Below are 23,195 nucleotides of genomic sequence, written 5' to 3'. Positions count from 1 at the left end.
ATATTTAAACCTGTAGATCCGCCCATGAAGAAAAAGAAGTTCTCGTTAGCCGTCGAGATCCTGGCGAGAGAGGTTGCAATATGGCGGCCAGCTGTTGTGGAGTTAAAAAACAAAAACTAAACAATTCAATGCCTGCCTCTATGTGTTGTAATGGATCCTCAGTTCATCCCAATGGTTACAAACACAACTATTCTGTGGCTAGAATAGAGATGTGTATATTTTGTTTTGACGTTCTCCATAGCCATCTTCACAGTTATGAACCACCCAAAAACCCGTCTTTCACTAATGAAGCCTTGTAAGTAAATTTCATATGTCACTAATCTGAACTCTTTAATTCTTTTATTATATAAGTCGATATTAAAACTTCGATATAATATATGTATTTTATGATGTAGTTTTGGTCAGTGCACATGGTTACCTAAATTACATGTTATACAAAGGAAAGTGAATGTAAACAAAGGATATGAGTCATTGTTATGGAGACTACGACCAGCTGATAGAAATGGGTCAAATGGACTGACCTCCAGAGTGCGAACTGGACAAAGAGAAAATTGTCATTTAGATATATATGTATAAAATTGGAGAAAAAACTTTTGGTATTTGATTTAAAATATTTTTTTATCTTAAATTTAACAATTTCACTGAATTTGAGAATCTTAAAACAGGAAGGGAGAAAATGTCAATAGATTAGTGCTGTATCAACTTTGTTGTCTGGCCACTGGTTAAGGAACTTTCCACACGTAGGAATGACCATCCTCTATCCTATTCAGTTTTTGGTTTCTTAGGTTCAGTGACCCAGTAAATTAAATGGCTTGTTGCATCCTTCACAATCATAGACATTCTGTGGGGTGTTTATATTTTTCATAATTTAAGTCTTTTACTGATTAAGAGCATCCCCCCCAAAAAAGGGGGGGTATAAAAAATTAATCAGTAAGTGGGCAACTCTAATATATTTTTAAGTTTATATACCCACACATAGATTTATTTTATTATCTAGATAGTCCACATATATACAGTCATTAGATCTTCTACTTTGGTCTTAAAGGACAGACCAGGAAATTGATTTTATTTGGTATTAATAAATAATTTAAGATAACTGGCAATCCTAATAAACTTCTGAAAGCAATGATCCAAGTTCCTGTTATATTTGATAGCAAAGTCCAAACTTAGGTTTGAGCAAAGTGAGCAAAATACTGGAATGTATTGGCTAAGAAGGAGAGAAGATTGTTGTAAATTTAATTTTAAATTAAGGGTTTTTCCTCCTTTCAAATTACAAATTACAACAATAGTTTAAAGCTAAAGTTTGTTATCATGGTTCAGTCAGTGCAGAATAATAAGTTGAACAGCAAATTGCAATAACCTAGCAGGGTGAAGAAATTTTTGTCATACAGTTCTACCAACATGAAAAGTTCAAGGATAATGTGATTTAACACCATTTCATAATATAATTTTTGATATGATTTCCAAAAAATTTCCAGCAGTAACAATATATTTTCCAAAATTTTGATAATGAAATATTAGCTTGAAATGTGCAATTCAGAGTCTTTATTTAAATCCAGATGTTTTGAGAAATTAAATTACAATAGTAGGTGGGTATATATGTATACAAGTACATGTATAACCATAATTCTGATTCAGAAGATTATGGTTTTCTATATATTCAAATATGGTCATTACACATATCAACCCAACTGAAGCTGTTTTAAAGATTTAACACATTTGAAAAGGAAGAGGTCTTTGTTTTGCTTTTATTTGAACAAAAATGTAAATATTTTTTTATTTAAGTAAAAAATATCTTGAATTTATATAATTTACAATTCAATAAGAATTACAAGAATTCTGGTTTCTCAGCATTAATGGTCATTTGAATACATTTATTTCATTATTTTGGCTGAACCACAAAAATGCTTCACAAAACTCTCACTGGTGCAGAAAAAAATTGGGATGAATCTCTGGTTGTCCTTCCATTTTATTTTTTCTTTTAGATTAGGGGGCTACAGAACTGTAGCTAGTGCAAAATTGTTCATTGCAAGATTGTGATATTTTCCAATATTTGTGGCTATGCCTTTGCACTACAGCTGTGTTTTCTTTTGGTAGTCCTCTGTTTGTCACCTGGAAGATCGGTCATAGCCGTCGTCTGCGAGGTTGCATTGGAACCTTCACCTCTATTAGTCTTCACAGCGGCCTCAGGGAATATGCAGTCACCAGGTATCAGATATCATACTTAATTAATATAGGTAATCATACTTATAGGTAATCATACTTATTAATGTAGGCAATCACTTGTTTATGTTGATAAGCATAGCAACAGGAGCATCACAGCTGTCAATCATAATAAGAATCATTGGAAATGCCTATATATTTTGAGACTACCAAGTGGTATTTACAAGTGGATTTTTTCATGAATATCATGCTTTACTAAATGTGTTTAGCTGAAGAAAAAAACAAATTAATTAATAGTCTGGTAGGAATCATTTTCTTTTTATATATTTAATATGAGAGAAGGTGTTCTAATTTCGAATTTTTAAAAAAAAAAAAAAAAAAAAAAAAAAACACTGTTTAAGTAGAGAAAAAAAATAATTTATTTTCCAAACATATCAAACATTATCAACAACAAGAATGACTTACAATCCCTAGTATTAAATTTTTATTAATTTTTTTAATGATTTTTTATTGTATTATGAGTTGACAAATGGTGTGAACAAGTTTTGCTGTTATTTCAGTGCTATTAAAGATAGCCGGTTTAGTCCCATCGCCAAGGAAGAATTTAGCAAGCTTCATGTTTCCGTGTCCATCCTGACCAACTTTGAGGATGCCCGTGATTACCTGGATTGGGAGGTAAGGACACATTATATCAGATGTCTTCAGGATGTCCATGATTACCTGGATGTCCTGATTACCTGGATTGAGAGGTAAGGACAGATTATATCAGATGTCTTTGGAATGTCATGATTACCTGGATTGGGAGGTAAGGACAGATTGTATCAGATATCTACAGGATGTCCATGATTACCTGGATGTCGTGATTACCTGGATAGTGAGGTAAGGACAGATTGTATCAGATATCTACAGGATGTCCATGATTACCTGGATGTCGTGATTACCTGGATAGTGAGGTAAGGACAGATTATATCAGATGTCTACAGGATGTCCATGATTACCTGGATGTCGTGATTACCTGGATTGGGAGGTAAGGACAGAGTATATCAGATGTCTACAGGATGTCCATGATTACCTGGATTGGGAGGTAAGGACAGATTATATCAGATGCCTTCAGGATGTCCATGATTACCTGGATGTCATGGTTACTTGGATTGGGAGGTAAGGACAGATTATATCAGATGTCTTCAGGATGTCCATGATTACCTGGATGTCATGATTATCTGGATTGGGAGGTAAGGACAGATTATATCAGATGTCTACAGGATGTCCATGATTACCTGGATGTCGTGATTACCTGGATTGGGAGGTAAGGACAGAGTATATCAGATGTCTACAGGATGTCCATGATTACCTGGATTGGGAGGTAAGGACAGATTATATCAGATGCCTTCAGGATGTCCATGATTACCTGGATGTCATGGTTACTTGGATTGGGAGGTAAGGACAGATTATATCAGATGTCTTCAGGATGTCCATGATTACCTGGATGTCATGATTATCTGGATTGGGAGGTAAGGACAGATTATATCAGATATCTACAGGATGTCCATGATTACCTGGATGTCGTGATTACCTGGATTGGGAGGTAAGGACAGATTTTATCAGATGTCTATAGGATGCCTGTGATTAACTGGATAGGGAGGTAAGGACAGATTATATCACATGAACTGTGTTAGCTCAAAAAGAAAGTTGTATCAATGACCTCTCTTTGCGCAGTTTAGCAGCCCAGCTTACGAATAAAAAAAAATGTGTCATTGTTGTCTTTATGAAGTCAGTTGACTGTCAGAAAACCCAGTTATACTACATCTTTTGAGACAAAGTACTTCAATTAAACTTTTCTTCCTTAAATATAAAGTTTAATCTCTATGATCAAATATACTATGTTAGATTTTTGTCCTCTTCAGTAAATTTACCTTTTAAAGTTTCTATGGCTTTCTATTATTTTTTGAATATTCAGAAAGTGGTAAAAGAGAGGGACTAAGAATATTAGAGATGCCAAAGCAAACAGCCGATGTTCCTCAGAACTTAGTACATTATTATTGTCGGTCTTTAATGTCTATTTGCATTCTTCCATTGGCAGTGGTTCCTGAGAAGGGAGTGTGTACTTTAGACAATTGTCTTTCACTCTTTGTCTTTTTGATTATTAAGTGCTCTATTACGTAAACTTATATACATATATCTAAATCTTTTTGTTGTCCATTCGACTTCATTTAGTTATAACTTTCTGGCAGATTCACACAATTTTCTCTCATTTTTTCAGGTGGGAGTCCATGGAATCAGGATAGAATTCCTCAATGAGAAAGGCCACAAGAAAACAGCTACTTACCTGCCTGAGGTTGCCATAGAGCAAGGTACATTTACTTTCAATACATTCAACTTGGTTTGTGGTGAAAATCTTCATACCTGTTAAAATTTTATTACATCTATTTCACACACATTTTGAAATCTTGAAGGGAAAAATTTGTTCAAAACTGAAAATCAGATTAATTAGTAAATAATAATAAGTTTTTTTCAACTTTACTGTCTTTACATAGTACATGTACTTAATAAGGACACTTTATCCTAATATTACCGGAAAGGCATTTCATCCTGAATTTGTTGCTGTAATAAAAATATATATTTCACAATTTATTTCATTAATTTAATCATCCATTTCTTAAAGAGTAAAACATTGGTAGTTATATTTTTGACACTGTACCAGTGTTCTTTATGGTTCAGATGCATTTCCAGTGATCTAAATACTCTGCGCACTAACAAGGTCTAGCTGATTTGATGGTACATGTATTTTTATGCAGTTAGAGTGATCTGCCGTTAGATCTAAATTTAAATAAATTGAAATCTACAGTAAATTTAATTACTTGATGTAGAATCATTTCAAGAATTTTAAATATTTTATAAGGCCAATTAAGATAAATTATTTGAACACTATATATGTATGTAATTTCCACATTTAAGTAAGCAAGAGTGAAGTGATTTCTTTTGTCTTGAAAAAAATTTTTTTGGGGGGGGGGAGGGTCTGGTACCCTTTGTTGAAAATCAGATAGATAATATCTATACCTTTATATGAAACAACTATCAATGTCAAAAAACATTTTTCATTAGTGTGAAGAGGGTCCTTATGAAATAGTTGAATTATTAAAGGGCACCAAGTCTTTGATTGAAATTGTCATGATTATTTCTGCAATATCATTACAACAAGGTAGGTAAATTTCATTTATTTAATGTAAGACATATGTGGCATGTTTCTGCTAGGTATAAGGGAAACTGCCCAACCACATATGCAGTAGAGCTATCTATTTTGACATTAACTTATTTTAATCTGTTATTAATTTTGTTAAAATCCTTCAATTTGCAATCATTAAAATGGAATAGAAATAGAAATGGCCACTATTTCAGCATTTATGTTTATCAAGCACATCTTGTATACATGGATTAAAAAAACTTTAGCACTGGATGCAAAGAAAGAACGAAGTATTTTCAAAAGTCACCGGACACTAATGCCAAGGTTAAGAGGATGAGATGTGACACAGGGATATCCCTATAAACTCCTCTTCAGCATTGGTCACTGATGTTTTTGTCCATGCTCTGGTCTTTTGCTTCCCTTGGTCATGATGACTGCCTGCTTCACAACATCTGTACATCTACCAAATGAATGGCCACGATAATAGTTCAGCTGCAGTGTTAATCTGCAGGGATCAAAGCATGATGCATTGAATTCCTGTTTGGAGTACCATTGATATAAAACATCTTTTTGTTTGTAATACAATTAATTTTGGTATCTCAAACAAAGGTATTTCGAATACCATGGATATGTCAAAGTTGGAAGACACAACCACATTTTTTTTCCCCAACAATGGCCAACATTTTTTATGCCCCGCCATGAATATGGCCGGGGCATATAGTGTTTGTCATGTCCGTCTTCCGTCCTTCCGTCCTTCCGTCCTTCTGTCCTTCCGTCTGTCCTTCCGTCACACTTTGCGTTTAGCTCTGTTCAAAGCTCAGTTTCAAAGAAACTATCCAAGATATTTTTATCAAACTTCATATGCTGATAGATATTGATGAGGGCTATGCAACTGCATCAACATTTTTTGACCTTGACCTTTCCTTTGACCTTGACCTCACTTTTCTTAAATTAGTGTTTAGGTTAGTTTTAAAGATACCATTCAAGATAGTGTAATGAAACTTCATATGTTGATACCTACTGACATAAGCTATTCAACTGCATCAACATTTTTTGACCTTGACCTTTCTTTTGACCTTGACCTCACTTTTCTTAAATTAGTGTTTAGCTCAGTTTTAAAGATATCATTCAAGAAAGTGTAATCAAACTTCATATGTTGATACATACTGATGTAAGCTATTCAACTGCATCAATTTTTTTTGACCTTGACCTTACTTTTGACCTTGACCTCACTTTTCTTAAATTGGTGTTTAGCTCAGTTTTAAAGATACCATTCAAGATAGTGTAATCAAACTTCATATGTTGATACATACTGATGTATGCTATTCAATTGCATCAACATTTTTTTGACCTTGACCTTTCTTTTGACCTTGACCTCACTTTCCTTAAATTAGTGTTAAGCTCAGTTTTAATGAAACCATTCAAGATATTTTTAACAAACTTCATATCCTGATACATACTGATGTAACCTTTTCAACTGCATCAACATTTTTTGACCTTGACCTTTCCTCTGACCTTGACCTCACTTTTCTTAAATTAGTGTCAAACTTCATATGCTGATACATACCGATAAGAGCTATTCAACTGCATCAATATATTTTGACCTTGACCTTTTCTTTGACCTTGACCTCACTTTTCTTAAATTAGTGTTTAGCTCATTTTTAAAGAAACCATTCGTAATATTTTCATCAAACTTCATATGCTTATACATACTGATGTAACCTTTTCAACTGCATCAACATTTTTTGACCTTGACCTTTTCTCTGACCTTGACCTCACTTTTCTTAAATTAGTGTCAAACTTCATATGCTGATACATACCGATGAGAGCTATTCAACTGCATCAATGTTTTTTGACCTTTACCTTTCCTTTGACCTTGACCTCACTTTTCTCAATTTGTGTTAAAATGTTGCATTACTAATATACCCTCGGCGGGGCATTCATGTCCTATGGACATATTTCTAGTTTTACCATACATTCACTAGCATCAGTTGAAAGGCTGTTCCATATGCCATAAATCACTAAAAAGCCTCATCTGACTTCATGTAAAATAGCAAATTGGTATCATATAGAGCAGTGGGGTTTTCTTTCTTTTTCCGTTTCTTGCAAACTGTTGCAATACAGGTAAATCTTCAATAAATGCATGTAAAAGCATAGATTGTACTGTATAATGGTTGCATTTCATTTCTGACTTTTTTTTCCAGATGTTTTACTTTTCAAATCTGTCATTTATTACATACGGTATTATCATTTAGAGAATTCTTGCTCCATTCTTTAGAATATTAGAAAAATATTTTAAAGAATGGAGCATAGCCAGTACATGTAATTTGGAATTGAATGAGGTAACAAAATTGCCAAAAAAGTACTACTGTAAATAGTGTCAGATATTTAAAGAAATAAATGAAGAAAATGAAAGTAATGAATGAAAGAAATACTGAGCATAATGTAGATATGAAATACAGCAATATTAACAGTGAAAACAAGAATGCAAATATTAACTTGGATGACAACATGTTTTGTAATTGTTATATCTCATAGCACTCTAGGTTAGTTGGAGTAAGATTTTTTTCACTTATATCTTGAACTCAATTGTTGTAAGCAATATTACTGCTAATTAAGTTATATTATTTCTAAAGAAAGAGATGAAAAAGGAAAATTTGTTATGGACTTAGATTTATCTCATGGTAAACTAAATCTTTTGGCTTCAAGTCTCGGTGTTTATTTACCAGTACTTGTATATGCATGGATATAAAATACGAGTGACACTGTTTTAAAGAGCAAGGTTCACTTAAAGCATATTTTGGCCCTGTGAATTTCTCAAAAATCAAAAATGCTTATCGTTTTAGTTGGCAATGCATTAAATATCACTTGTTGGCAATGCATTAAATATCACTTGGACCCTTGGTGACCGCATATCTACTAAAAATGAAGTAATTTTCTTGCTAGTCAATACATTATGACATCATGAATTGTGTCATTATTTCCATATCCTCTATATTTCTTCCAAAATGGCCAGAAGATGAAGCTGTTTTTCAGTATTCCATATACAGCACAACCTCTGATCCAAAATGTGTGATTATAAAATGAAAGAACTACTTCTGAAGATTATGAAACATATTTTAGTTTTTCGATTGAGGGGTGTGCTCATGCATAGTTTAATTCTTTGCTGAAGGTACTCAAATACACCTGTTTTCTGCGAAGTTCAAGAACATTGCAATTTCACACAGCCTGTTTTCCAATACCTGGACTCTTACAGTAAACTTTTTTATACGAAAAGAAAGCATTAAGTCTCTACTTTATATTGATGTTGAAAATGGGACAGAAGATATTAGTCAATAAATTGGTAAACCGTTAGGGCCATTTTAAGTATAAAGTGAACCTAGCTCTTTTGGGAATCAAGATTGAAAATATCAGTAACATTGAATTAAGTAATAACCAATACATGTACTAATATATACTTGTTTTCTTTCACAAATACTTTCAGGATGGGATATTCTACAGACAATTGATTCTCTTCTAAGGAAAGGTGGATATAAGGGACCAATAGACCATGAAGTGAGAAAATCACTTAAACTAACTCGTTATCGCAGTGAAAAATTGACATTAGGATATAACGACTATGTGGCCAATAAGCAGAATGGTCATGCATGATGCCGGTGAATTTTAGGATTCGGGCAGCACCACACCTTGATCATTGCAGTATAAAAGAAGAACAATAGCAGCATGAAAACAGCGTATTATAGAAGCATAAATGTATATGTCAGCATATGGTAAAAAGAAGATAAATAGATTCTTTGGTATGATTGGATAGAATTCTTATGTGTACTGGTTGTCTTTCTTTTGTTATAAATTGTAGTGATTTTACCCAGGGTTTGAAATGAGTATATTTCCTAATTAACATATAGAAAGTTTTCTCACCATGAATTTTAATATCACACAGATGTTGTGAAGTAATACTGTACGTATTTCTCAATGTCACTGGATTTATCTTGTAGATAATAGCAGATATCTTTTGATAGGGGTAGAGAATTGCCTATATATATGTATTTTTTTAGTAGTGAGTTTCATACTTGGATAGTTTTTTTCTTTATCATGTTACACCCTTCTTGAAGAACTTCCCCTAGCAGTGTTTGCATGCCTAGATAATTGAACAAGTGAATGGGTACCCATCAATAAGTCGGAGATGAAATCTTGTGAATATTTCTTTCTCAGTCCTTTCTGTAAACATTTTAAACAGAAGGATTGTAGTCCTCTCTACTTCTTTTATTTTAATTATTTTAGTTGTAGATCCTGAATCAATAGAAACTTTGAGTATCAGGAGTTGAGGCAGATTCATCAAAATTTCTGCTTGAAAACTCTGAACTAGAAAATTGACTTAAAATTGAAGGCAATTTTAGTGGTTTTTAAAAGGCAACATTTTAATGCTATATCCTGCTCAAAATCCTACTTCCACCTCCTCGTGGTGAGCAGGGGGCAACAGATTTATGATCTGGACAACGGAAGAGGTCACCCTTGGATGAATGTCAAATCTGAGGCTAATCATTTCTTTTAATATTAAATATTCAGGTTTATTTTTAATCATTTATTAAAGAAAAGTTGGGTAGAAGTTTGAACATTATTAGGGTGTACATGTACTACTATGGAGTGAGAAAAGAAATTATTGTTTCAGTTTAAAGGCTCTTTCATTATTAAATACATGATCTGAAATACACACACAAAAAATATTGTTTTAAATAAGTTCTTCTTAAAAAAAATGGATATGTATATATAAAGGATTTTTTTTTCATCAACAAAAGGGGGCCCACTATTTTAACTCAACTGAGCCAAAAGCTCAAGTTAGCTTTTCTGATCAAAATTTGTCTGACATTGTCAGCATCCTTGTTGTTGTTGAAACTTTTCACATTTTTATCTTCTTTTCCAGAACCACTGGATCAATTTCAACCAAGCTTGCCACAAATCATCTTCGGGTGAAGGGGATTCAAGGTCACACCCTATTTGAAGGGAGATAATTAAAAAATAGCAAAAATATTATGGCATCATAACTCTCATAAACCACTGAGCCAGAAAAGTCTATACTTAGGTGAATGCTTCCTTATATAAGTAGTATTAAAGGTCATATGAAACAGTTCTTAACACTAGGAGTTTACACTTTAAACGTAAAGACTGGTATGAAAGAAAGTCAAATTACGTTTAGTAAAAAAAAATTGCCTTTGCTTAACTGAAAAATGAAGACCTAAACTTGTCCACTTGATAAATTTGTTACCCGCTTATCGTTCTTGATTTCGTGTTTTTATGACGTCACAAAGACCCATTGATGTAAATAACGCATTAGATCTAGTGTGATTTTACCCTATTTTATTGAGTTAATTTTAGTCATTTTTGTGGGTATAAATGTGATTATGTTTTCAGATGAGCTATCTGATTCTAAAACACAGTTTACTCTATTTGAACTAATCGTTAATTAGACACAGCAACTGAAAATGAGAGCTTTTCATCGTAGGATGACCCTGATGAATACCCCGTAGTTCTAAATCAAGATTTTTCTCCTCCAACTATGATTAATTATTTTAAATTAATACTTCAGAAACAAAAGTCTTCTTATTTCTGTTTGATACGTATATGATACATGATGTTTTTTTTCCATTCCCAGTGAAATCGTATAATTAACAACAAAAAACAGTGTAATTAATTAATATTGACCTGAAGCTTCTTACGACAAAAAATTTAATGGGCATGCAAAATCTGTAAAATAAAGTTGTGTCATATATTGAGAGGGAAAAATATGTAGCTCAAGAGTACCCCCCCTTTTTTCCCCAAATAAACACGGGGATGATAATTAAAGTGGATCAATGAAAAATCGGCGTATTTGAATGCGCACTTTCTGCAATCTGAAACACGAGGACTAATGTAAAAACAATATAGAAATAGGGGTTTATGACGACATCATCGTAATTTTGCTGTCACAAGAAGCACGATTTTATTAAAAAAAAAAAAAAAGGCTCGAAACTTTCCGGCATTACGAGAGTGTACGTGTATATATACATGTACTGTAATGTTACGGTGCTGATACTTCTTACAGTTTGGCTGAGCAATTGCAGATTGAAAATACTCATACACTTCGTGCATAAATTGATCAGTTAAAAAAATCCATACCCCCATTATTTGCAAGACTGGATCTGAACAATTTTCAAAATTAATATTTTGACAGTTCATTTTTTTTTTTAAATCAGGCTAATCTGTGTTAAAATAAAATGATACAAATTTGAACAATTCGGTCTGTAAAAAAGTGGATAGAATTTCGTTTAATGTCTGACTTTTTAAAATTATTACGATAATATAGTTACAGTGTTACATGTACACTGTATATGTACCAACTTTTTGGTAGGAAAAAAATACGGAGAGAGAGAGAGAGTCATCGAGACAGGGAAAACCAGAGAGAGAAGAGGAAAAGTGATTAAGAAAGGAGGAAAGCGAGAAAGCGATGGAATCATTTCATTTCCCATAAATAAATGAAATCATTTATATGCAGGTTTAGTTTCAATTTTACACACCGCGGTCAATCGAATTCAGCTAGGCGCGTACTACCGAGTACATAGATAGCATCGTCTAATCATGGCTTAAAAATTTTAATCAGAAAACAAATCATCAATATTCTTATGTAAGAAATTTATTCAATTGTAAATTATTTGACAGCGTCTATATACAGTTACTCGAGTACAGATCCCCGCTCTTTGTCGTATCGTTTCTGTCGATTGAATTTAAGTGTCGAAGAAAGACAATAAATTACACAGACAAAACATACTAAAATCTTGCAAATATGCAATAGGATGTGAAAAGACACATACTATCTTGTTTGAACATCGTATATTTATGCGACGTTTTAGCCCAGATAATGATATTTCTTAAAAATTATGCTGCAAAAGTGTTAGTACTGAATGTAGTGACTGGGTCTTACCGACGTCATAAGCAAGGGAGATAAGCCGCACTAGTTGAAGTTCATTTCTGCAGTCAAGTAATTTTGATCGACTCTGCTGCCACTAACTTGCATAAAAAATCCAAAATGTAATTTCAGGCTTATTAAAGTAGCTCAGATGAACTCATTTCCGTATACAACCAAAAATGCTCTGGACATTGTTTCATATGACCTTTAAAGGTTGTTCAAATCATGGTCCCTGGGGGTAGGAGAAGCCCACAAAAGGGGGTGAAAGTTGCATGTAGAAATATATAGGAAATATCTTTAAAAATTGTACTCTCAAGAGCAGCAGTGTTTCGGTTGTTCAAGTCATGTCTCTCAGGGGTGGGAGGGGGGCATGATAGGGGATTAAATTTTTACATAGGAATAAATAAGGGCATTTTTTTATTTTGGAAATCAGGAAAAAATTCTAGCAATTCTACCACACTAAATCATATAAATATACAAACATTACCTAGTTGTGTGGATTCAAGTTTATTCCTGTGATTGAGTCAGGGAAATGATATAGCTAAACCACTGGGGATCATATTTTACACAATGCATGGATATAGAAAAAGGATCTTTCAAAAATCCCCTCCTCCAGAAGAGCAAGACCATGTTTATTCAGGATACAGGTTTAGTTATGTCATGACCCTTTGAGGATAGAGTGGGACCGCAATACATTTTCTTGATGCAGAGTTTTTAGCTCACCTGAGCTGAAAGCTCAAGTGAGCTTTTCTGATCACATTTTGTCCGGCGTCCGTCTGTCTGTCCGTCTGTCTGTCTGTCTGTAAACTTTTCACATTTTCGACTTCTTCTCAAGAACCACTGGGCCAATTTCAACCAAACTTGCCACAAAGTATCCTTGGGTAAAGGGGATTCAAGTTTGTTCAAATGAAGGGCCACGCCCTCTTTCAAGGGGAGATAATTAGGAATTACTGAAAAAATAATGGCATCATTTAAAAATCTTCTTCTCAAGAACCATAGGGCCAGGAAAGATGAAACTCATGTGGAAGCATCCTTAGGTAGTGTACATTCAAGTTTGTTCAAATCATGACCCCCGGGGGTAGGGCGGGGCTGCAATGGAGGATCAAAGTTTTACATAGAAATATATAGGAAAAATCTTTAAAAATCTTCTTCTCAAGAACAGCAAAGCCATGATGAGTCATATTTATATGGAAGCATCCTCAGGTAGTGTAGATTCAAGTTTGTTCAAATCATGACCCCTGGGGGTAGGGTGGGGCCACAATGGAGGATCAAAGTTTTACATAGAAATATATAGGAAAAATCTTTAAAAATCTTCTTCTCAAGAACAGCAAAGCTATGATTGGTCATATTTATATGGAAGCATCCTCAGGTAGTGTAGATTCAAATTTGTTCAAATCATGACCCCCGGGGATAGGGCGGGGCTGCAATGGAGGATCAAAGTTTTACATAGAAATATATAGGAAAAATCTCTAAAAATCTTCTTCTCAAGAACAGCAAAGCCATGATTGGTCATATTTATATGGAAGCATCCTCAGATAGTGTAGATTCAAGTTTGTTCAAATCATGACCCCTGGGGGTAGGGCGGGGCTGCAATGGAGGATCAAAGTTTTACATAGAAATATATAGGAAAAATCTTTAAAAATCTTCTTCTCAAGAACAGCAAAGCCATGATAAGTCATATTTATTTGGAAGCATCCTCAGGTAGTGTAGATTCAAGTTTGTTCAAATCATGACCCCCGGGGGTAGGGCGGGGCCACAATGGAGGATCAAAGTTTTACATAGAAATATATAGGAAAAATCTTTAAAAATCTTCTTCTCAAGAACAGGAAAGCCATGATGAGTCATATTTATATGGAAGCATCCTCAGGTAGTGTAGATTCAAATTTGTTCAAATCATGACCCCCGGGGGTAGGGCGGGGCTGCAATGGAGGATCAAAGTTTTACATAGAAATATATAGGAAAAATCTTTAAAAATCTTCTTCTCAAGAACAGCAAAGCCATGATGAGTCATATTTATATGGAAGCATCCTCAGGTAGTGTAGATTCAAATTTGATCAAACCATGGCCCCCGGGGGTAGGGCGGGGCCACAATGGAGGATCAAAGTTTTACATAGAATTATATAGGAAAAATCTTTAAAAATCTTCTTCTCAAGAACAGCAAAGCCATGATGAGTCATATTTATATGGAAGCATCCTCAGGTAGTGTAAATTCAATTTTGTTCAAACCATGACCCCCAGGGGTAGGGCGGGGCCACAATGGAGGTTCAAAGTTTTACATAGAAATATAAAGGAAAATATCTTCTTCTGAAGAACTGTAAACCATGATTAATCATTTTGATATGGAAGCATCCTCAGGTAGTGTAGATTCAATTTTGTTCAAATGATGACCCCCAGGGGTAGGGTTGGGCCCAATGGTGGAAGGAAAGTTTTACATAAGAAAATATAGAAAAAATATTTCTTCTCAAGAACAGAAAAGCTATGTTTAGTCATATTGATATGGAAGCATCCTCAGGTAGTGTAGATTGAAGTTTGTTCAAACCATGACCCCCGGGGATAGGGTGGAGCCACAATGGAGGATCAAAGTTTTACATAGAAATATAAAGGAAAATATCTTCTTCTGGAGAACAGAAAAGCTATGTTTAGTCATATTGGTATGGAAGCATCCTCAGGTAGTGTAGATTCAATTTTGTTCAAATGATGACCCCCAGGGGTAGGATGGGGCCCAATGGGGGATGGAAAGTTTTACATAAGAACATATAGAAAAAATATTTCTTCTCAAGAACAGAAAAGCTATGTTTAGTCATATTGATATGGAAGCATCCTTAGGTAGTGTAGATTCAAGTTTGTTCAAATGATGACCCCTGGGATAGGGAGGAGCCACAATGAGGGATCAAATTTTTACAAAGGAATATTTGGGAATTTTTTTAAAAAAAATCTTCTCAAGTACAACAAAGCCATTTGTTATATTGAGATGGAAGCATCATCAGGTAGTTTAAAATTCAAGCCCCCCCCCCCCCCCCCCCCCCAAGTCTTTTCAATACTGAACTGATTGTGCTTTTGCCTAGCCAATGTGCTCAGGTGAGCGATGTGGCCCATGGGCCTCTTGTTACTGATACTCTGGAACCCCTTCCCCCCTTCTGATGAACATTCTCTAAAACTTCAGGCCATTGAAGGGTTATGTGGTAAAAATTTTCATGTAAATGAATAAGAAAAAAGTGTTCTGAAGAACAACAGAGCCAAGTATACTCAGGTGAGGGTTGTGGCCATGGGCCTCTTGTTTATCTTTCACCCTGGTCATTTTATGCTTACAACTCTTAAAAACTAATTCTCAGACAATTGATCACAGTTATCATTTTATTATCTTATTTTTAGACCTTGAATCTCACTCATGTTTTAATTAGGATTTTAATTTTTTTTTGGAAGTTAACCAGAGGACAAACCATATGCTGTGTGATGAAAAAATGTGTAAAATTATATGCCTGTCATGAGTGACAATGAGTTTGAGATGTTGAAGTTTTAAGTCAGTAGTATGAAATATTGCAGTGGTACATGTATAGCTCATGGGAAATATTTGTCCTTTTCTTCATGGAAAAAAAATTGATGTTGTTCAATGCTATAAGCATTCAAAGTTCATGTAAGTGAAATGTTCTTTTTAATTAAAATTCAAAGTGACTACATAATAAAGTAAATAAAAATCAAGAAGATAACATTTTCCCCAGTATATTCTATCAAAAGGATGTGTAAATAAGTGTCATATACATAAAATAAATGGCAAATGATCAAAGGGATTAACTACTCAATTAGCAATCTGAGTCAGGTTACTGCTTCAAATTGGCATTTTACAAAGGCCTTCAGATCACTTTAACCTGACTGACATACTAGGGGGATAAAAAAAAAAGGACTTTGTTATACCCCCAGTACGTCAGTCAGGTTTAAGTGAACTGAAAGCCTGTGACATTTGAAAACAATGACTGATTTTTTAGCTAAAGTAAAAATTATCTAAATAGATCGACTGAATAATGTGAAATCTGTAAATAAGGCTTCATCTATTTTTTTTTTTTCGGTTATAAATATGTTTCCATATCAGCTGAAGAGAAATTATTATCACTGCACACATCTTTGGTGTGTATATCGAGTACCAGGTATGCACATGAGGGATATTCAATTTTTTTTATTGCACAAGTGGGACATGATCTTTTAATGTTTTCATGAATGCTAAGCATGAGTGAACGAAAAGAAAACCTGCCTTGCAATTGAATCCAAGTAAAACACATTGATTTTTTTGTCTATACATTTCCTCTGTTCTACTTTGACCCTTTTAGCTGTCTCTTATTGAAATTCAAAACAATATTGCACAGTGAATTTATGTCTAGCAGAATGATGCAAAAGAGAAGGAACTCAATAAATTTGAACAATTAGTCAATTTTGATTTAAACTTATGGTAATTTTAACATGAAAATATGAAGTACTGAAAAATTTAAGCATGGAAAAAGTAGTTCTGGTTTTTATTATAACACTTTAGTCATTACACTGTGAAAACATCTGTGGATATATCAATTTTATTCAACAGATAAATTGCTGTAGATCATTGTTTAAAGTGTACCAGTAATAAAAAGAGTTATTTCTAGTTTTTCTAACATTCTTATTCTCTAACTCTCTGACCTAATTAATCTAAAACATTTTTATTAAACAAAATTGTATTAAAAGATATGTACTGGGGAAGATCTCAAAATCTTAGGTAAAATTGTAATATTTCTTTAAAAAATCGAAGTTTTCATTAAATAAAAATATCAAATGGAATGATACTCTGCTATAGCACAGTGCCTCTGTGACCTTGACCCAGATTTGCTATTTGACAAAGAAGGGTGTGGCTTATAATTACACCTCAGGGATCAAATTTTCATGTTTTTATTGAAAGTCATTGAATTTTGATGATTATTGTGATAATAATGACATGGTAAGATCAGAATTTATTGTATTAATAAAGGATTACTTTTATTTTGGTTACTGTTGATTTCTTGTATACTTTTGCTGAAGTTTTTCTCATTTTAAAGAATACTTTTTGAAAGGACGTAAAGTAGGACAATTTTAATATTTTGAATTCATTTTGTGTTTTATTACAAGAAATGTCAGTTAAGGGGTTGTAAATTTAATGATTTATTTTCTCAAAATACTTTTTTTTTTGATTCTCAGAAGTCGATTCCTTGACAAGAAATTCAATTAATGTATAATCAGTCAATTTGATTAAAACATTGCTAGTGTATATTATTATTTCAATATCTCAAGACATAATACTTATAACAGCCTTCACTGGAGGTTTTTTTCCTAATGTATTACTAGATATAAAAGCAGCACAACTTATCATATTGTAAATGATGTTCTGTGGTCTCTATTGGTGTTAATTTATTTTGTTTATAATTTCACGGAACTTTTACCACTGATTAACAAGTACACCAAGTGTACAGGTATTTGGAATAGCAATAAAGCTCTTATCAAATGCATCAATATTATGAAGTCAGTTTTGTGTAGTTTTTCCAACCTTGGTGTGTTCACAATGTGTGTGCATTGAAACTAGTTTATCTGAGCTTGTCATGTGACTCCTATGACAAAATAATGTTGAAAGCATTTTAACTGTGTATGTTCAGCAAAAAGTACTGGATATTTGTTTGAGTAGAGAGAAAATTTAAACTTGATTCCATCCAAATGTTGCAGATACTCTGCACATATTAAAATAATGAGCATGTCCTATTATTACAATGATATTTGAAGCGGCGATATGCATTACAAGTCTAAGGCAAGCATATCTAAAGCTCATGATTTTATATTTTTTAATTGTATTTAATCATTATATATATATATATATTGTATTGTGTAGTCATCATTCAATAAATTCAATAAGATACTATAATATTGTGATTTGAACTTGACTAAATTGATTAGAATGTACTCATCAGTGGTGACACAGTGGCATAGTAATAGACCTAGAAAGAGTTTCCATAAATCAGAATACAGTTTAACTTTGGTATCTTGAACACAGATATCTTGAATACCATGGATATGTTGAAGTCATTTTGAAGTCCCAACTGCTTATTCTTTAAGTATGTTACCCTGGATATCTCGAATCCTTGGTTATTTCGAAGTATTTTCTCAGTTCCTTTGAGTTCGAGATAACAAGGTTTGACTGTATTATATGTTTCTCATTATAAGTTTACCTGGCATTTTAAGGTTTCTTGTTTAAAACAATAATTATAGCTGAATGGGTATAGTAATGCAACTGTACTTTTACATCTTGCCAACAAATGCATAGTTTACATGTATGCTATACCAGCTGCAATTCTTAAAAGACCATCATCTTTTTAGCCTGCTAGATCAGAAACATATTTTGGTCGGTCCTTTTCTTTATATGCATGTCTGTGACTTCATTTGAGGGCCTCAAGCATATAGAAGAAAAATTCTTTCCCTTATAAACGGAAGAGTTCTGGGTCATAAAAAGTTTTCTTCGGTTGACTTAAAGGGGCTTGGACACAGATTTGAAGTTAGTATTTTCTCAAATTTTCTGTATAATATCATGACTTATATATTTCAATAGCATTTCACACGAAAATATAATTAAAAACTTATTTTATCTGGAAATTATTTGAACTACGAATTCCTGGACGCGTTTGATTAACACATCCTTGCACTTTCAAAAATTTTATCTTTATCCTTAATATTTAAGAAAAGAAGCGATTTTATTGTGTATTAATGAAAAACATTACATCTATAATCCAGAAAATTCAGAGTAGAAATGTGTGAAAGCAAACCCCCTCACTAATATTGTCAGCCCGTGCTCAGTGTTGAGTACAGAGTTTAACAAATTGAATACACCCGTGAAACGTAAACTGTTTTTGTAAACAGGGCGCGAGCTCTGTTATTGTTACTGTTTTCAATTCACCGGGTGTATTCAATTGTTAAAGTCTGCACACACCACTGAGCACGGACTGACAATACTGTGAGTGGGTTTTGCTTTCGAACATTTCTACTCTGAATTTTCTGGATTATAGTTTTAATAATTTTCATTAACACACAATAACATTGCCACTTTTCTTAAGTATTAAGAACAAAATTAAAATTTGTTAAAGTGCAAGGATGTGTTAATCAAACGCACCCAGAAATTTTAAGTTTCAATAACTTCGAGATGAAATAAGATTTTTATTATATTTTAGTATGAAATGCTATAGCAACATATAAGTCATGAAATTATACAGAAAATTTGAGAAAATATTAACTTCAAATCTGTGTCCAAGCACCTTTAATAGTGTCAATTGAGAACATAGCGGTAAATATTAAAATTAACAGAATTTTTTTATGCCCCCGGATCGAAAGATCCCGGGGGTATATTGTTTTTGTCCTGTCTGTCTGTTTGTCTGTTTATCTGTTTTTCTGTTTGTCCGTTTGTCTGTTGTCAACTTTAACCTTGCCCATAACTTTTGATTGGTTGGAGCTATGACTTTCATATTTCACATGTGTATTCCTTGTGACAAGACCTTTCTTTGGATTCCATCATATTTGACCTTTTGACCTTGACCTTGGAGTTTGACCCACTTTTGCAAAATTTTATGAGACTTTAACCTTGGCCATAACTTCTGAACAGTTGGTGCTTGGGGTTTTAAACTTCACATGTGTATTCTTTGTGACAAGGCCTTCCTTTGGATACCAACAACTTTGACCTTTTGACCTTGACCTAGGAGTTTGACCTACTTTTGAAAAACTTTAACCTTGGCCATAACTTTTGAACAGTTGGTGCTTAGGGTTTCATACTTCACATGTGTATTCCTTGTGACAAGACCTTCCTCTGGATATCAACCACTTTGACCCTTTGACCTTGACCTAGGAGTTTGACCTACTTTTGAACAACTTTAACCTTGGCCATAACTTTTGAATGGTTGGAGCTAGGGCTTTCATACTTCACATATGTAATCCTTGTGACAAGACCTTCCTTTGGATACCAACCACCACTTTGACCTTTTGACCTTGACCTAGGAGTTTGACCTACTTTTGAAAAACTTTAACCTTGGCCATAACTTTTGAATGGTTGATGCTAGGGCTTTCATACTTCACATATGTAATCCTTGTGACAAGACCTTCCTTTGGATACCAACCACTTTGACCCTTTGACCTTGACCTAAGAGTTTGACCTACTTTTGAAAAACTTTAACCTTGGCCATAACTTTTGAATGGTTGGTGCTAGGGCTTTCATACTTCACATATGTAATTCTTGTGACAAGATCTTCCTTTGGATACCAACCACTTTGACCTTTACCTTGACATTTGACTTTTATTTAAAAAACTTTAACCTTCGCCATAACTTTTGAACAGTTGTATCTAGGTCTTTCAAATTTCACAGGTGTATTCCTCGAGACAAGACCTTTCTTTGGGTATCAACATTTTTTATCTTTTGGCCTGGATTTTGACTTGCATTTGAAGAAACTTTAACCTTCGCCATAAGCTGCCATACGGGGGCATCAGTATTTCACAAACACATCTTGTTCTGATATTTAGTTGTATCTGTTGAGCAAAAAAAATATTTCTTTGGATAAAAATGTTAATATTTAACAACATAAATTCAACATAATGTAATGATCAATTCCTACATGTATGGTATCAAGTCTAATGAGGCCTATGGGCCTTAACAGTCACCTGAGTATAATACAACCCTGAGCATAGAAGATTTTCAAAGAATAAAAGCATTTTCACGATACATATCAATAGTCCTCAGAATCCCTGACCCAGGGGCCAGAAATTTCTCAATTTTGGAAGAGGCACCCTTTCTCCTATTTATGCACATACTTATCTGCTAAATACCCAGGAGTAGAGAGGAAGAATACCCAGGAGTAGATAGGAAGGTTTCTTTTTTTTAAAAAATCATGCATTCAATGTATAATGATTAGAGCCCCATCCTAACACCAGAACCCCTGACCCAAGGGCCAGAAATTTCTCAATTTTGGAAGAGACACCCTTGCATATTATAACCATATACTTAGTTTGTATGCTTACCCAGGATTTTCAAAGAAATAATGCATTTTCACTATGTGATCAATAGAGACCCACCCTGACTCCAGAATCCCTGACCCTGGGGCGATGAATTTTACAATTTTGGCACAGGGCTCTGTTCTTATTACAATCATGTCATCAGTTTGACTACATGATGTCCAGGAGTAAAGCATGACAATGGAGGAAAATAGATATCAGAGTTATTCAGGTGACCTAAAAATCAAACTTGACGTGGATTAATTATTGTGGGTTTTATAGTGTGACAAAAGAGAATTTATACTTTATTTTTTAAAGAAAAATTAGCTGTCTATTCTGTTAAAAAAAATCATTCTTTTAAACAATATACAGTATTTTTTTTTTTACTTAATGAGCAGTTATCCCTCTATCAAAATTAAAACATTTATTTACTTTTCCCGTTCTAGGCTCAGGTTTCAAATATATATACGTCTCTGAGATTCTTATTTTTTTTAGCTCACCATGGATGACAAGCATGCACAACTGTGTGATTATAATGAGCAGATAACCCTCTACAAAGATTTTGAAATTCATTTCCCCCTTTGAGTTAAGGCCCCAAGTCCAATAAACATAGATGAAAACGACACTGGATTACATGTGGACATTTGAAACTTTCGTTACCAAAACTTGATGTTTAAGTCTATGCTATTTAGCATGTGCACTGTTTGTCATAAGACATTATGAAAAATACCAGCATTACAATCCACTTGACCTTGCCCTTTGACCTACTTTGCAAAAAATACAATGAAGCTACAAAGCAGGCGACACATGCGTTCCTTGGAACACTCTAGTTTTTATGCTTAATTTGACTACGGATTATTCCGTCTACCTGGTCAATATAGAGGGCTCACGGTGGGTGTGATCGGTCGACAGTGGATGCTTGCTCCTCCTAGGCACCTGATCCCACCTCTGAAAATTTCCAGGGATCCGTATTTTATCTCCTGTTCACAGATTAATATTGTATATATTTTTTTAGATTGATCATTGTTCACTATCTTTATCTATTTCATAATTGTCCATGTGCTAATACCCTGCTGCACAGCGCGGTGATGGCCAACACAATAAATGAAAAATTTTGTTGTGTCATTCGCAGCTGTAGCATATAACAAATTTTCTCTGCTCTACCAACCTTTCAATTTTATTTATCACTTTTGGCATTTTAATTTATCCGGAAACTCATAACGTTTTGCGCTCATATCCATGCGAGGATCTGGGAAGGGGGGATCTGCCCCCTCCTTTCCGGGATTTTCAGTTATTTTAAAAATATTTATGTAAATAAAAGAATTACCTTGAACTTCCCCTAGGAATCATGAATCCCTCTTAAAATGGTAAGAAGATTTATGTATGAATTATAAAGTGTCTTCTCGTACCTTGAACCCCCCATAAGAAACAAGAGTCCTTTGCTTGTCAAAAAATTTCTGATTCTGACATCTTTAAGAGTTCATGTGAAACCCCCCTGAAAAAAAATCCTTGATCCGCACTTAATATCTTTGACATCCCAATGTCATGGATTATTCCCTTCAAACCTTTTTTCTTAAATTGCTTGCCTTCGTCATTTTCACTGGAAAGTCATTCCGACTCAGAAATCATGCATTAAAAAAATTGCTATTTTTTCCCCTAAAATTATTTGCAAGTCTATTGATCATGTTGATTACTACAAAAATGTGAAGACATGCATTGAGTTAAGAGGAGTCATAAGTTTGACTCTAGAAGGAAATTCTATGATGAGAAATTTTGCATAATTTGATTATTGATGCTAAAATGTGTTTGCGTTTGTAAGAAGGGGTATAACTGCACCTATGAAAGCTAATCATGAGGTTAAATTTTACTTTTAAAATCAATCAAATTCAGGAACTTCTGGGG

The 23,195-nt window shown here is 33.8% G+C and overlaps 1 protein-coding gene across 1 annotated transcript; it reads left to right on the top strand.

Moving 5' to 3' along the window:
* Positions 1-52: 52 nt before the first annotated feature.
* LOC133181018 (nuclear protein AMMECR1-like) lies at positions 53-9,157 on the top strand. The gene is made up of 5 exons (XM_061315547.1): positions 53-295; positions 2,098-2,208; positions 2,724-2,838; positions 4,424-4,514; positions 8,829-9,157. The coding sequence occupies exons 1-5, from the start codon at positions 81-83 to the stop codon at positions 8,993-8,995; spliced, it is 699 nt and encodes a 232-aa protein (XP_061171531.1). The 5' UTR covers positions 53-80; the 3' UTR covers positions 8,996-9,157.
* Positions 9,158-23,195: the final 14,038 nt, after the last annotated feature.

Source organism: Saccostrea echinata, unplaced genomic scaffold (assembly GCF_033153115.1).
Source record: "Saccostrea echinata isolate AGI-Se365-2 ecotype Australia unplaced genomic scaffold, CSIRO_AGI_Sech_v1 ptg000008l, whole genome shotgun sequence".
Classification (NCBI taxonomy): Eukaryota; Metazoa; Mollusca; class Bivalvia; order Ostreida; family Ostreidae; genus Saccostrea; species Saccostrea echinata.
This window is presented reverse-complemented; position numbering and strand designations above follow the sequence as displayed.

What these genes read in the sequence shown, in the direction of transcription:
- LOC133181018 (XM_061315547.1), top strand. Translation starts at nt 81, where the DNA reads ATGGCGGCCAGCTGTTGTGGAGTTAAAAAACAAAAACTAAACAATTCA. An exon ending in TCTTTCACTAATGAAGCCTT is followed by an intron (nt 296 to 2,097) that starts GTAAGTAAATTT and finishes TTCTTTTGGTAG; the next exon opens with TCCTCTGTTTGTCACCTGGA. An exon ending in AGGGAATATGCAGTCACCAG is followed by an intron (nt 2,209 to 2,723) that starts GTATCAGATATC and finishes CTGTTATTTCAG; the next exon opens with TGCTATTAAAGATAGCCGGT.